Source organism: Callospermophilus lateralis, chromosome 5 (assembly GCF_048772815.1).
Source record: "Callospermophilus lateralis isolate mCalLat2 chromosome 5, mCalLat2.hap1, whole genome shotgun sequence".
Lineage (NCBI taxonomy): Eukaryota > Metazoa > Chordata > Mammalia > Rodentia > Sciuridae > Callospermophilus > Callospermophilus lateralis.
This window is the reverse complement of record NC_135309.1, coordinates 122,513,877-122,527,379: the sequence shown is the minus strand read 5'-3', so window position 1 is coordinate 122,527,379 and position 13,503 is coordinate 122,513,877. Positions and strand designations below refer to the sequence as shown.

General features: G+C 33.0%; 1 protein-coding gene across 2 annotated transcripts in view; it reads left to right on the top strand.

Moving 5' to 3' along the window:
• Positions 1–13,503, top strand: part of Map3k1 (mitogen-activated protein kinase kinase kinase 1) — a 75,316-nt gene that overhangs the window by 49,619 nt on the left and 12,194 nt on the right. For both annotated transcript variants that reach the window (XM_076857276.2, XM_076857277.2), the window contains exons 7-12: positions 5,974–6,095; positions 6,677–6,758; positions 6,871–7,054; positions 8,993–9,271; positions 11,194–11,315; positions 13,270–13,361. In XM_076857276.2, coding sequence (XP_076713391.2) covers positions 5,974–6,095; positions 6,677–6,758; positions 6,871–7,054; positions 8,993–9,271; positions 11,194–11,315; positions 13,270–13,361 — 881 coding nt within the window. The remainder of the gene's footprint in view (positions 1–5,973; positions 6,096–6,676; positions 6,759–6,870; positions 7,055–8,992; positions 9,272–11,193; positions 11,316–13,269; positions 13,362–13,503) is intronic.

Here is a 13,503-nt window from a genome sequence, read left to right as displayed (position 1 = left end):
TATCTCAGAATTTATGAAGAAGGGGAAAGTGATGACAACATGACAAGGGCTCAGTGAAGATGCAAGAAATATTTTTTATCTGTGGAAAATATAAATATTTGAATTTGCTTAATTTTAAATGAATTGATTGTAGAATCCTAGATTTTTCCAAGTTGTTTAGGGCATTAAAATTTTCTAGGCCTAATAATGACTAAATCCTGAAGAGGTCATGAAGCTCACTTGATTAAGAGCATAACCAGGGTTTCTTGGCTCTTAGTTCAGAGCTCTTTCTCTCACATCTTATCTCTTCTAAATAGAATGGAAAGAGAGAGAGAGAGCTTTATTTCTGTAGCTTTCTGACCCAAACTTATTCTAATTTTTCTTTCTCCTTTGAATTGGCATTTCCATAACTTTTAACTTTGAAGAAAAGTAACAAATACTTAAAACAAGCGAGCCAAAATTAAAAGAGAAAGTTTCTCTGTAACATGGAAAAAAATATGCCTTGAAAATATGGATTGACCATAATTTGGGGATTCTGTTGATTTATTTTAAATTTGTTTATTTGTGAGGAGAAACTACAAACATATAGTCATGATATACTTAGTTTTTTCCCCCACACAATCATGTTTTTATATATAAAAACTAAACAAATAAAAGGAAATTTATCTGCAGATCTAATTACATTAAAAATTTTAATTATATTTCAGAAATAATAAAAATCAGAATTAGAACAAATTGAAAATATTTGCAAAATCTAACAAAATCTTATCCATAAATAAATAAATAAATAAAACTGCAAAGAGGAATCTAGAATCTCAGTGCATACATAAATGGACAAAGGGAATGAAAAGGATGTTCACAAAATAATTTGAAGGGGATAACAAACATATTTGGTCAACCTAATAATTAAACAAACAAAACATCATTTAAAAAAAAAAGGTAATAGTTTTTATTTACAGAATTAGTGAAGACTTTTATAATGAAACAAGTCTGTTCTTAGAAGGATGTGCTTCATGTATGTAAAATGGTTTTGTACCCTTTCTGGGAAAAGGTAATGTGTCTTTTTAAAACGTTTTGATTCATTAATTCAGATAAATGGTTTAATGGTTAAATTAAAGTATGTCCACATTATGAATATGTTAAGGGAGTGGGGTTGTGGCTTAGTAGTAGAGTGTTTGCCTAGCATCTGTGAGGCACTGGATTCTATTCTCAGCACCACATATAAATAAATAAAGGTCCATTGATAACTAAAAAATATTTTTTTTAAAAAAATGAATATGTCATGCAACCATTAAAATTGTACTTTTAAAGAATATTGAATGGCATGGAAACATGTTTATAACTGAAATCACGTTCAGGTTATAACACTATATTATGCACAAACCCAGTTTTTAATATATCAAAGTATTACAAGTACATAAAAATTGTAATGGTTATTACAGGAGGTGTTAACTTTTTTTTTTTTTTTTTTTTTTTTACTTTAAATGTTTACTTTGTGGGCCATTGGGTTTGTTGTTGTAGCTACTCAGCTCTGCCCTTGTAGCCTGGAAATAGCCATAGATAATCTGTAAATGAATGAGTGTGATACATTCAAGTAAACTTCATTTACCAGAGCAGACCACCACCTGATTTGTTGTCTTGCAGTTGGCTGCTCACTGCTCTATACTCATGTGATCTTCTGAAAAAACTACCAAAATGAAAATAATCTGAAATGTCAAAACAGTGGGCACAAAGATGTTCCTAAGGATTTCTTATAACAACCCAGATGTCAACAACAAATGGATAAACAGTTATCTAGTCAGTGGAAAATTATAACACCTTAAAAATTATAACACACATACAGTGGAAGCAACCCAAATATTCATTGAGTGATCCATGAAAAATGAAATTCAAAACATTTATACAATGAAATATTATCCAACCTTAAAAAGGAAGTAAATTCTGATATATGCTACAATATGAATGAACCTTGAGGACATTATGCTAAGTGACATAAGCCAGACACACAAAAAAACAAATACCATATTATTCCAGTTATATGAGGTGCTTAGTTAAAATAATAAAAATAAAAAGTAGAATAGGGGTTGCTAGAGGCTGGGCAGAGGTGGGACTTGGGAGTTATTGTTTAATGGGATGTAGTTTCAGTTTTACAAGATGAAAAGAGTCCTGGATAGTGGTGATGAATGCCCAGCATGAATGTACACTGAATGTACTTTTTAAAAATATTTTTAGTTGTAGATGGACACAATAGTCGTATTTTACTTATTTTAATGTGATGCTAAGGCAAACACTTTTCCACTGAGCTACAATCCCTGGCCTGAATCGTACTCTTTTTTTAAGAGAGAGAGAATTTTTTTTAATATTTATTTATTTTTTTTAGTTTTCAGTGGACACAACATCTTTTATTTTATTTTTACCTGGTGCTGAGGATTGAACCCAGTGCCCCACGCATGGCAGGCGAGCACATTACCGCTTGAGCCACATCCCCAGCCCCCTGAATTGTACTCTTAAAAATGGTTTAGATGAAAATAAAATGTTTAATATGGCAAATTTTAGATAATATATGTTTTTACCACAACAATAAAGCAAAGAAGAATGTTATAAAGAACTTAATATTTAATAACAAGTAAAATGTTATAATAAAATTTTTGTAAATATGAAATAGTATATGTATACAGATATGTACATTGGAAACTTTGAAAAATGATGGGTAGAAAATACTCTGAAATGATACATATGTGGTCAAAAAAGCATTTAAATTACAAATTGCACTTGCAATTTGATTTAAATTATGCAACTTTATTTTTGCTCTTGAATAAGCCCATTTTGGTGTAATTATTTGAAAAGTTGGTTGACCTTGCATCATTTTTGCCCCTAATATTTTATTATACATTGTTACATAAATTATTCTTAAAACAATGCTACTTATTGTTTATCTTTAATACATTGCATATTTTGATAGCTTTTCCACCTTCAGATAAATCAGGAGGGAGAAAGGCTAGTCATTGTGACTTCACCTCAGGAATTTCGCATTGTGACTTTTCTGGCCTGTTTGTTCAGCTTATTGGGAAATTTTTTGTAACTGATTATTTTGCTGTTGGTCACTAAGACCTACTTTTTAGGAATCGTAGCCTCCTAGCCTTAGACATTAGAAGTACACTATTGGGCCCAGGGGAAAATGAAAACCTGAGCTTAGCACAGAACCTAGTTTTTAGAGGTAGGTAGATTATGACACATTCTTCTAAAGTAAAAATTTAATGATAGGTCTGCCACAGATTGGTTTTATAACTAATTTAACATCCCAGATTCTTATATTTATGTAATAATGAAGTATTGTTGATTTTAAAAGCTGTTTATCACTTCACAAAGGTTCATAGTGAAATGTTGAGAGCCATGGCCCAGTCCGAATGAGCCTGGCATTTGCCAGAGGGAATGTTTGAAAGGTGACGCCAGCGAACCATTGACATGATGATTTGAGTTAAGCTATATATAACTGCTGTAATGCTGGATTGGTTGTATTGTATATTTGACCTTTACTGTCGGGCAATAGGGTGGCTCTTCTGCCACTGGCGCCCTCTACTTTGGAGTTCTCGCAGGGATTCCTGGAAAGCTCGTGTTGGTTGGGGAAGCGCTGGAGGAGGGATTTCCAGTGGGTAGTATTCCTGGAAGGCCCGCGTGGGTGGCGTTGGCGGAAGTGCAGATAATAGGAGTTCCTGTTTTGAACCTACAAGTGCCTCCTGGCGGCTCCGTTATTTTGTGCCCAGCCAGACTGCGGCAGTGAAACCTTTATAAAAATAAGAAAACAAAATCTTTCTCTCCAGACCAACTGCACACAACGTAACTATTGTTAAGCTTTGTACAAGGAAATAAATTCTTCCTTTTATTCAGTGTGAGAGAAACAGGTGCATGTGCACACACACTATTTCCCTCTCTTTTTTTTTTTTTAAACAAATGCAAAGTCATGCCATATATTTTGCTCTGCATCTTGCTTGTATTTTCATTTTATTTTAAATATCATTTTCCCAGGTAACTCCTGGGATGTTCCTCAGTAGCAGAGCACTTGTCTAGCATGTATAAGGTCCCAGGTTTTTCCTAGCCCCACCCCCCTCCAAAAAAAAAATAGTACACACTCCTTTTTTTATGTTGTTGATACACCATAATTTAATTTATCATTACCTTAATTGATTGATATTAAGTATACCAGTAATTATTTGTTATTAAGTGCAACAAATTTTTCTATTTTTCTGCTCATATGCTTAAAATATTTCTGTAAGACAGCATCCTAGAAAATAGTACTTTTAGATCATGAATACTGCTGAACCACTCTACTGCTGAACCACAACCCCAGCCCACAAGTGCTGTTTTTCAGATTGCAGTTCATGTGTTGAGTTGTATTTGTGGCAAGGACAAATCAACTCACACTTACAATCTGTAAATACACATTTGAATATATTAAGTCATGAATGTATACATTTGAATATATTAAGGATTAATAACAAAATTACCTTTCAGAAATTTTATTTTTTATTCCTACTACCAGTGTATATGACAACCTGTTTACCTATGCCATTGTCAGGGGCCAAATGTTACCAATCTATTTAATTTTTACCAATCCAAAAAATAATAATAAAATAATGTATGGTTTCGTTAACGTGCATTTTGTACTTCTCTTTTCATGCTTTCTTACTGATTTCCTAAAAGCACTTCATATATTAGGAATATTCAAATAAATACAATATAATTGCCCATTTTATGTTGCAGTTTTGACATATTTGGCCATAAACATTTTGTACATGCTAGAATTTTGTCATGTTACCTTTTTCTTCACCCTATAATATATTGTGCATTATTTTTAAAAATTTATTTATTATAATTTGTATACATGACAGCAGAATGCAATTCAATTCACAGTACACATGTAGAGCACAATTTTTCCTGTCTCTGGTTATTCATAGAGTCACATCATTCGTGTCTTCATTTGTGTACTTAGGGTAATGATGTCCATCTCATTCTACATCTTTCCTATCCTTTTGAAAGATTTAGTGTCTGGTTGAACGTAATTTTTTTTAACTTCTTTTTGATGTCCATTTGATTGTTTTCATTTTTTCATTATGTTAAATAATATTACAGTGAATATTCTCACACATATCTCTATTTTTGTTTCATCGTTTCTTAGAAGTCTAGATGAAAGGTTATGTACATTTAAAATGCAACATGTCTCTAGGTCTAGTTCTAAGGAAGCTGATACCATGAAGTTTTATTTGTAATATTAAACAAAATCTTTCTCTCCAGACCAACTGCACACAACGTAACTATTGTTAAGCTTTGTACAACTTTTTAAAATTATATAACACAAAGAAATAAATTCTTCCTTTTATTCAGTGTGAGAGAACAGGTGCATGTGTGCACACACACTATTTCCCTCTCTTTTTTTTAACAAATACAAAGTCATGCCATATATTTTGCTCTGCAAATTGCTTTTACTTTTATTTTATTTTAAATATTATTTTGTCAAACCTTATAGCAGTTTGTTTATTCAAAAGGCACAGTAGCCACATTTTAGGGATACATTGCTATTTTTTTAATATTTATTTTTTAGTTGTAGTTTATTTTATTTTATTTATTTATTTTTGTGGTGCTGAGAATCAAACCCAGGGCCTCACACCTGCTAGGCAAGCACTCTACTGCTGAACCACAACCCCAGCCCACAAGTGCTGTTTTTCAGATCGCAGTTCATGTGTTGAGTTGTATTTGTGGCAAGGACAAATTAACTCACACTTACAATCTGTAAATACACATATATGGAATCTGATTTGAAATTTGTCTAAGCTAATAGGAGAAATAATTATCCCTGAAATAGTTAATAGAAGATGCTCTTAATTATTTCTAATAATGTGTTTGTATTTTAAAGAAGCATAATTCTAATTAGCATATTGCATTAATTGTGTCTTATATTCTTTTGTACTTAGTACTTTTGCTCCTCCTTCCTTATAGCATAAAGGATGAAGAAGAGCAAATGTGTCCTATTTGCTTGTTGGGCATGCTTGACGAAGAAAGTCTTACAGTGTGTGAAGATGGCTGCCGGAACAAGCTGCACCACCACTGCATGTCCATCTGTAGGTGACTCCTTTATCCCTGTGCTTACTCAACACAGTTGCTCTCCAGCTAACCATTTTATTTGGAATTGTATGATGAGTTGTGGGGAAATTAGTGGGAATGGGGGGAAAAAGTGTTTCTAGGCCATACGTAAAGTTTTCAACAAATTAGAGTTTAGAATCTGTTAGAATTGATCTGTCTGAGCAATGACATCCAATATGGTGTGATACATGTGGAAGTAGAAGGAGTGCAGAGTTCCCACCTGGAAGGTGTACATGAAAGAAGGTCTGGGGAAGCTTTACAGAAAGGGGGAACATCAAAGCAAGGCCTGGAATTACCCAACCTTGTAATCAAGTGGGGCAGAACATTTTGAACAATAGTGAGAAAAGTACATGTTGTCTTGACTAATAAAATAGCATTTGCAAAGGCATCAGAATAATTAAACTGCTATGCTTGCCTGCTTTCAGATACTCCAATAATTGTCGGTGATTCCTTCCATAGAAATCCTGTACTGTTATGAACAGTTATGACATATAAATACATATAAATACTCAATACATTTACATTTTTGTAAGTATTCTGTATTTATTTATTTTTTTAGGGGCAGAAGAATGTAGAAGAAATAGAGAACCTTTAATATGTCCCCTTTGTAGGTCTAAGTGGAGATCCCACGATTTCTACAGGTAGTAATTTTGAATTAATGATTTGCATATGATAAATAAAAGTAAAAATATTATCAAAATGATCTATTAATCTGTTAATATTTTTTAGCAAACTTTGTATTTTTCATTTTAGCCATGAGTTGTCAAGTCCCGTGGATTCCCCTTCTTCCCTGCGTGCTGCACAACAGCAGACCACACAGCAGCAACCTTTAGCTGGATCACAAAGAAGGAATCAAGAGAGCAATTTTAATCTTACTCATTATGGAACTCAGCAGATCCCTCCTGCTTATAAGGATTTAGCTGAGCCATGGATTCAGGTAAATAGTTCTTCATTCTTCATTTCCCAAAGAAGATTTGCAGATCAATTAATATGTTTGTCCCCTTTCTTTACCCTTTTATAACTTATCAAATATTTTGCTTGCCTTCATTATGACTCAGTCCATTGAGAATTTTAATTTTACTTTGGTATTAATACAGCTCGACTTAAAATTTTCTTTCTAGGTTCAGATTTTGTATCTGGAAACCTCTCATCCTGAACTAACAGATAAAAAGTCTACCCAAGAGTAGAAACTGAGACTCTTCAGTGCTAGCTTTTTTCAGTGTTTAATCCTTATTCCTGCCAAAGTTTTCTTGTTTGCTACCATTGAAACTCAATTTCTCCTTAGATCCTACCAGCATATAAAAATGGGTGCTTGCTTAGTGGATGAATAAGAAAAATTTGTGGTAATTACTTTGTAATAAGCATTTTATTTATAAGGACAGTTTTCATTCTTTTACCTTCTCTTATGATTTCTTCTTCATCCTCAGTAAATAAGGTTTTTGGTTGCTTGGTCTTTCATGATTTTCTTGATTGTTGAGTGCTTAGTCTGCTATTTTGGAAAAAAATGTGGGGCCCAAAACCAGTGTTTTCAGTAAACAATAATGAAGTAAATATATAATTATTATAATTTGTTAAATTCTGTTGAATACTGTTAAGTTTGTGAACAGATGTATTAACTCATTAAGCTTTTACATCATTAGGACTTGTTTCCCTTTTCTTTTTATGACCATTATAGTTCTGCAGCTTTGCAATTCTCTTTTCTAAGCATGTTAGCAACCTATTATCTAATAAAATCCACAAAATTAATAAGACATCTCAATTCTTTTATCTAGTTCACTAATGATATTTAATACAGATCTTGACCTGCTCCTTCAGGATCCCATAAAGAAATCTCATGTTGATTCTAAGCTTTTAGATGCTGTTCTTTCAAGGCCATAGTCTAGTTTATTTTGCTTAAGATTTGGTTTGGTCTAGGTTATATATTCTAGTTGTTTTGTTTTAAGAATGTTATAGGCTGAGTTAAAACTTAGACAGTGGTATTCTACTTAAGAGTGCCAGAAGTTTATATTCTTTTTGATTTATTTTCATTTAGGTCCCTTTTTAAAAGGACACATACAAATAAGTATGTCATGGTCTGCTTTTCCCAAAATTGTGTTTTCATCTCTAATATGTAGAAATTTTTCACACAATAAATTATCTTAGTTGTTAAGCTTATTTTTAGCCAATTGGTTAATAATGTCAATGTCATTTACCTTTTTCCTTTTTTAGGGATTCTTTATTCTGCAGCTTTGGAGGCATGGTAGTGAGGACTGTAGCAACATTCATAATTCTGAGTGCATCATTACTGATTTAAACACAAGCATTCTTTCTTTAGTTGTTTGGTTTTTCCTCTCCATTCATCATAGTTCCTGTTTTGCCTAGACCCACATATTTTTTCAACCATTTTGTATAAGACAAATTCAAATAAATTATTTTGACTTACTACAGTCATCTATAAAAGAAGTACTCTGTTTTGAAACCTCCACTCTAGTGCCTTTCTTGACTTGGCTTTTTTAAAAATCTTGCTCCAGTTGTTTCTTTGTAAACTACCTTAATATGAATATAAAGTTGGAATTCTTCACAATTTTTTTAGTGTGGGATTTTTGTTTTTGTTAAGCATGAAGGGTACAGGCCTAAAAATACAAGTATATCCATCTAATTCATGGAGTTTACTCATCATTTTCCTTGAACTAATAGGTGTTAATGACTTAATAATTACCTTGACTCAAGTGTAAAATTCCTCCTTAGGATTTCTAAGTGACTAGGCATATTGAAATTGAGTAGTATAATGAAGAATAAAAAAATGAATATTTTTTCTTTAATAATCAAAAAATTATGTTTAACTCAACACATTGGATTTATTAGTTTTTCTTCACATTGTGTTTGTTTGATATAGGTGTTTGGAATGGAACTCGTTGGCTGCTTATTTTCTAGAAACTGGAATGTAAGAGAGATGGCCCTCAGGCGTCTTTCCCATGATGTTAGTGGGGCCCTGCTGTTGGCCAATGGGGAGAGCACTGGAAATTCTGGGGGCAGTGGTGGAAGCAGCCCAAATGCTGGAGCCACTAGCGGGTCTTCCCAGGCCAGCATCTCAGGAGATGTGGTGGAGGCCTGCTGCAGCGTCTTATCAATGGTCTGTGCTGACCCTGTCTACAAAGTGTATGTTGCTGCTTTAGTAAGTAGTTTTATTCCACAACATATCATTATGGTTTTTCTTTCTTTCATAGATACTCTTTTAAAGATATAATAAAATGACTGTCTTTTTGTCTATAGCTGGTCCTCATTTTTGATTGTGTATCTGCTTTTCTAAGTCAATCTGTCTGTGTCTCTGGAAGGAAAAGGCAGGGGGATTGGGAGGCAGGTACAGTAAAAGTATTTTACCTGATTTAATTTTGGAAAATCCAAATTCTACTCTTACTTCATAATCCCAGGAATTTATAATTTTTCATTTAACTGTCATTTGAATTTTATTGGTTTTAATCTGTTAAAGTTTCCTTTATATGCTGCTTACTCTCCCCAAATAACGATGTTTTGCTGCTCGTGTTTTCCTCAGTGGTTGCCTCACCCATGACCAATTAAAAATGTTTTGTGGGATTGAAAAGTGATCAAAGTTACTTTGATTTTTTTTATGTTGTCAATCAATACACATTAAGAAAAATATCTTTCCTTTGCATTTACTAGGGATTCTTCATGTTTTACTTAATTTTGCATATTAATCTTTGTCAAGTAATATGTTTGTCAAGTGGCATTTCTTCCATTAAGGCACTGAAAATTCTATTTATATTATTGTACAATAATATATTTCAAGTATTTTGCAAATGCGTTTAATGAGCAAGCCCTTGGATTTGAGCCCCAACACTGCAAATATAATGAGCAAATTCATTCATTTTTTTAATCTTATGTTGTTATAATTGTTTTATATTTTCAACACAAATAAATAATATTTGAATGGTTAAGGTTTAAGTTATCAAACTTATAGCTATCACTAAAGAAAAAACATTATAGAAAAATTATATATTTTTATAATTGATCTTTTGGAGATTAATTCTTCAAGGAGAATTTATTTATGATAAACATTTTGCTTGACTTTTTATAAATATTATATGGAAATTCAGGAAGCTTTTCACAGAAGAGGGTTCCATGACATAGACACCAAGCTGTTTTTCTGGTTTAACCTGTTAAACAGTTGTCTTTCATGAGAGCAATAAAGAGGTAATTTTACAGACAAAAACTTTAAGTGTATATTTCTTAGACCATTGTTTCTCAACCTCAGCACTATTGCCATTAGCCACATGATTGTTTGTGAGGAATGGGAGAGCACTAGGGTTGCTTTCCTGTGCACTATTATGATGTCCAGCAGCATCCATAGCCTGTTCCCACTAGATATAGTAGCAAACCCACCTCACCCCTCTACCCCCTCAGACCCCTAGTGATGACAAGCAAGACTGTCTCTGGGCATTGGCAAATGTGCAGTGGGGCTCAAAATTGCCTCCAGTTCAGAATCATTGTTGTAGAATAGTTCTTAACTAGTATGTTTTTAAAACTCAGCCTCTAAGCTACCTCTCATAGTCTTTTTTTCTTCCTTGCATTACCATTTGTGCCTAATAAATCTTCTTGAGAAGTAATACAGTATGATGTTTGGGGTCAGAATTGAGTGACTTCATCATTTATCATACTAACTGGAATACTAACGTATTGATTAAATTGGGTCTAGTGTAAGATATAGAGGCCTGATTCACAATCTATTTTCCCATTTGCTAGCAGTATGACTTTAGTAAAATTATTTAACTTCTTTTAAACTTAACCTCTCTTAAACTTTAATTTGCTCACCTATAAAATAATGAAAAAATCTTAACTGTTAGATTTGGAGTGATGTTATGTAGAAGAAACCTAACCATGATGCCTAGCACACTGTGAGAATGTTGAATATATGATACCTATCATTGTTTCTTAAACACCATTTTAATTAACACCACTTTGAGTTATGATTCATTTCTATCATGATTTATTTGGTAGTTCACATTGTCTCAGATTAGGCCATTGTCTCTGATGCTTTTTAAATGTAGTTAAACTGACCTTCAGGTTTTTTTTCCCTAGAAAACTTTGAGAGCCATGCTGGTATATACTCCTTGCCACAGTTTGGCAGAGAGAATCAAACTTCAGAGACTTCTCCGGCCAGTTGTAGACACCATCCTAGTCAAGTGTGCAGATGCCAATAGGTAAGACCTTATTGATGAACCACTTCAAACCACTGTATGAAAAGTTTCTCACACCACTTCAAACCATTGTGTATTAAAAGCTTCAAACTGGGCGGGGTGGCACATGCCTGTAATCCCAGTGGCTTGTGAGCTGAGACAGGAGGATAGCAAATTCAAGATTAACCTCAGCAACTTAGAAAGGCCCTAAGCAATTTAGTGAGAACCTGAAATAAGAAACTAAAATAAAAAGGGTCGGGGATGTGGCTCAGAGATCAAGCATCCCTGGGTTCAATCCCTGGTACCAAAAAGCAAACCAAAAAAGTATTTAGCACAAGCCTCACACCTCAAAGAATATTTGGTGCATATTTGTTAAGTGAGTCTTTGAATATTGTTTTCTAATGTAAGATTTGAAATTAAAATTTAGAAACTTAGAAGACTCTTAAGGTCTAGGAAAAGGATCTAATAACAAGTAAAAGCTAGCATAAAAAACTGCATGACCTGCACAAATTGTATTGTGATTGCTTCTCTTAAAGAACTTCATAATCTGAAGTCCGGTGATAAGAACAAGAGCAGACACATATATATATAAGTGTAATCTCATTTTAGAGAAAGAGTTACACAGGATAGGCACCAGTAACATCATTATACCTACTAATGCCCTCTTTTCAAAATCAAAAAAGAACCTCTTCCATTATTTTAATTGTAATGGAATTTTACTTTATTTATGATGGTTTAGTTTTTGTGATTTTATGTTCTCCTGTAATATCTTTAAAAATTGACAAGAAATGAGAATAATACTAACTGGAGAGAAAAATATGAAGTAGAAAATTGTGAAGTTTGGTACAGTAAAAATGGGTATAAGCCATGCTTTTTTCAGACCAATGGTTTTCTTTGTTTTCCCCTTTTATAAAATGGTAGGAAAAATCACTGTCATTTAATAAATATAGCTATAGTACATGACTGTTTGGGACTGCTCATCTTTACATCCCCGCAGATCTTGAATTGCAAGAAGTGTTCAATCTCCCTTATTTTGCTTTTCTTGTTGCACCCAGATCTCTGTCAATTCAATATTTGTCTTCCTGCCCAAATTATCTGAGTTAGTTTACAGAGGGTCTCAAAAACTAGGTACCTAGGGCTAGGGATATAATTCAGTGGTAGAGTGTTTGTCTCTCATACACAAGGCCCTGGGTTCAATCCCCAGCATTACACACGCACACACACACACAAAAGAAGTACCTAGCTGTGCCTAGATTCTTATCCCACGAAGTCTGTGTTTTGTCTCTATTGTTTTCTCACATAAGCCACCAGATTAAAAGTATTAGAGGTTTTCTACTTGCTTGGGGAAATACCTGGAAAACATTGGCACATTAACAAATAACTTGAAAATGCATAGGAAAAATCATGTGAGTCTTCAATATTAGAATAGTTAATTTTCTGAGAATGTGTGTATTTTTTTGGCATTTGTTGTTCACTTTCTGAAATTCTAAAGTCAGGTTGTTCACTTGGTGGATTGGAATAATTGAAAACATAAGAAATACTATAAAGGGATCTTATGATATTTGGGGTTTATGATATTCTCAATCTGGAGAACATAAGGGTTTTGGATAGCAAGGTTTTGTTTTTAATTTTAAAAATTCTTAATGAAAGTTCAAAGATTTAAAAAAGTCATAATTTGCATTCATTTTTATTTTAAAAAGATAGTATATGAAAGTAAACCTTTTATCTGATTTTTAAATAAGTACTTGCTTTCTGAGAGCCAGTACTGAAGATTCCATGCTTAATGTATGTGATAAATTTATGAATTAGACCTACTAATAATTATTATTACTTAGAGTAGTATTGTTAATGTGATTTTAGTGGTGGAAAAGTAAACACTCCAGAAAACATTGTTTTTCTGCTTTATCACAAGGCTTTATATTACTACTCTGATATTGATATATATTTTGAATTTATATTGTTTTCCTTTCATTTTTAGCCGTACAAGTCAGCTGTCCATATCAACACTGTTGGAATTGTGTAAAGGCCAAGCAGGAGAGCTGGCAGTTGGTAGAGAAATACTTAAAGCGGGTAATAACTTTATTACTTAATTTTATTACTTAAAATTAATGCAGCATGTTTTATCATTTTCCTTAACCTAGTTAGTCTCTGCTGGGTCCATTACAGGATTTTGAAGTAATTATGTAAATTGATTCACCCAGCTAAGGTTAGA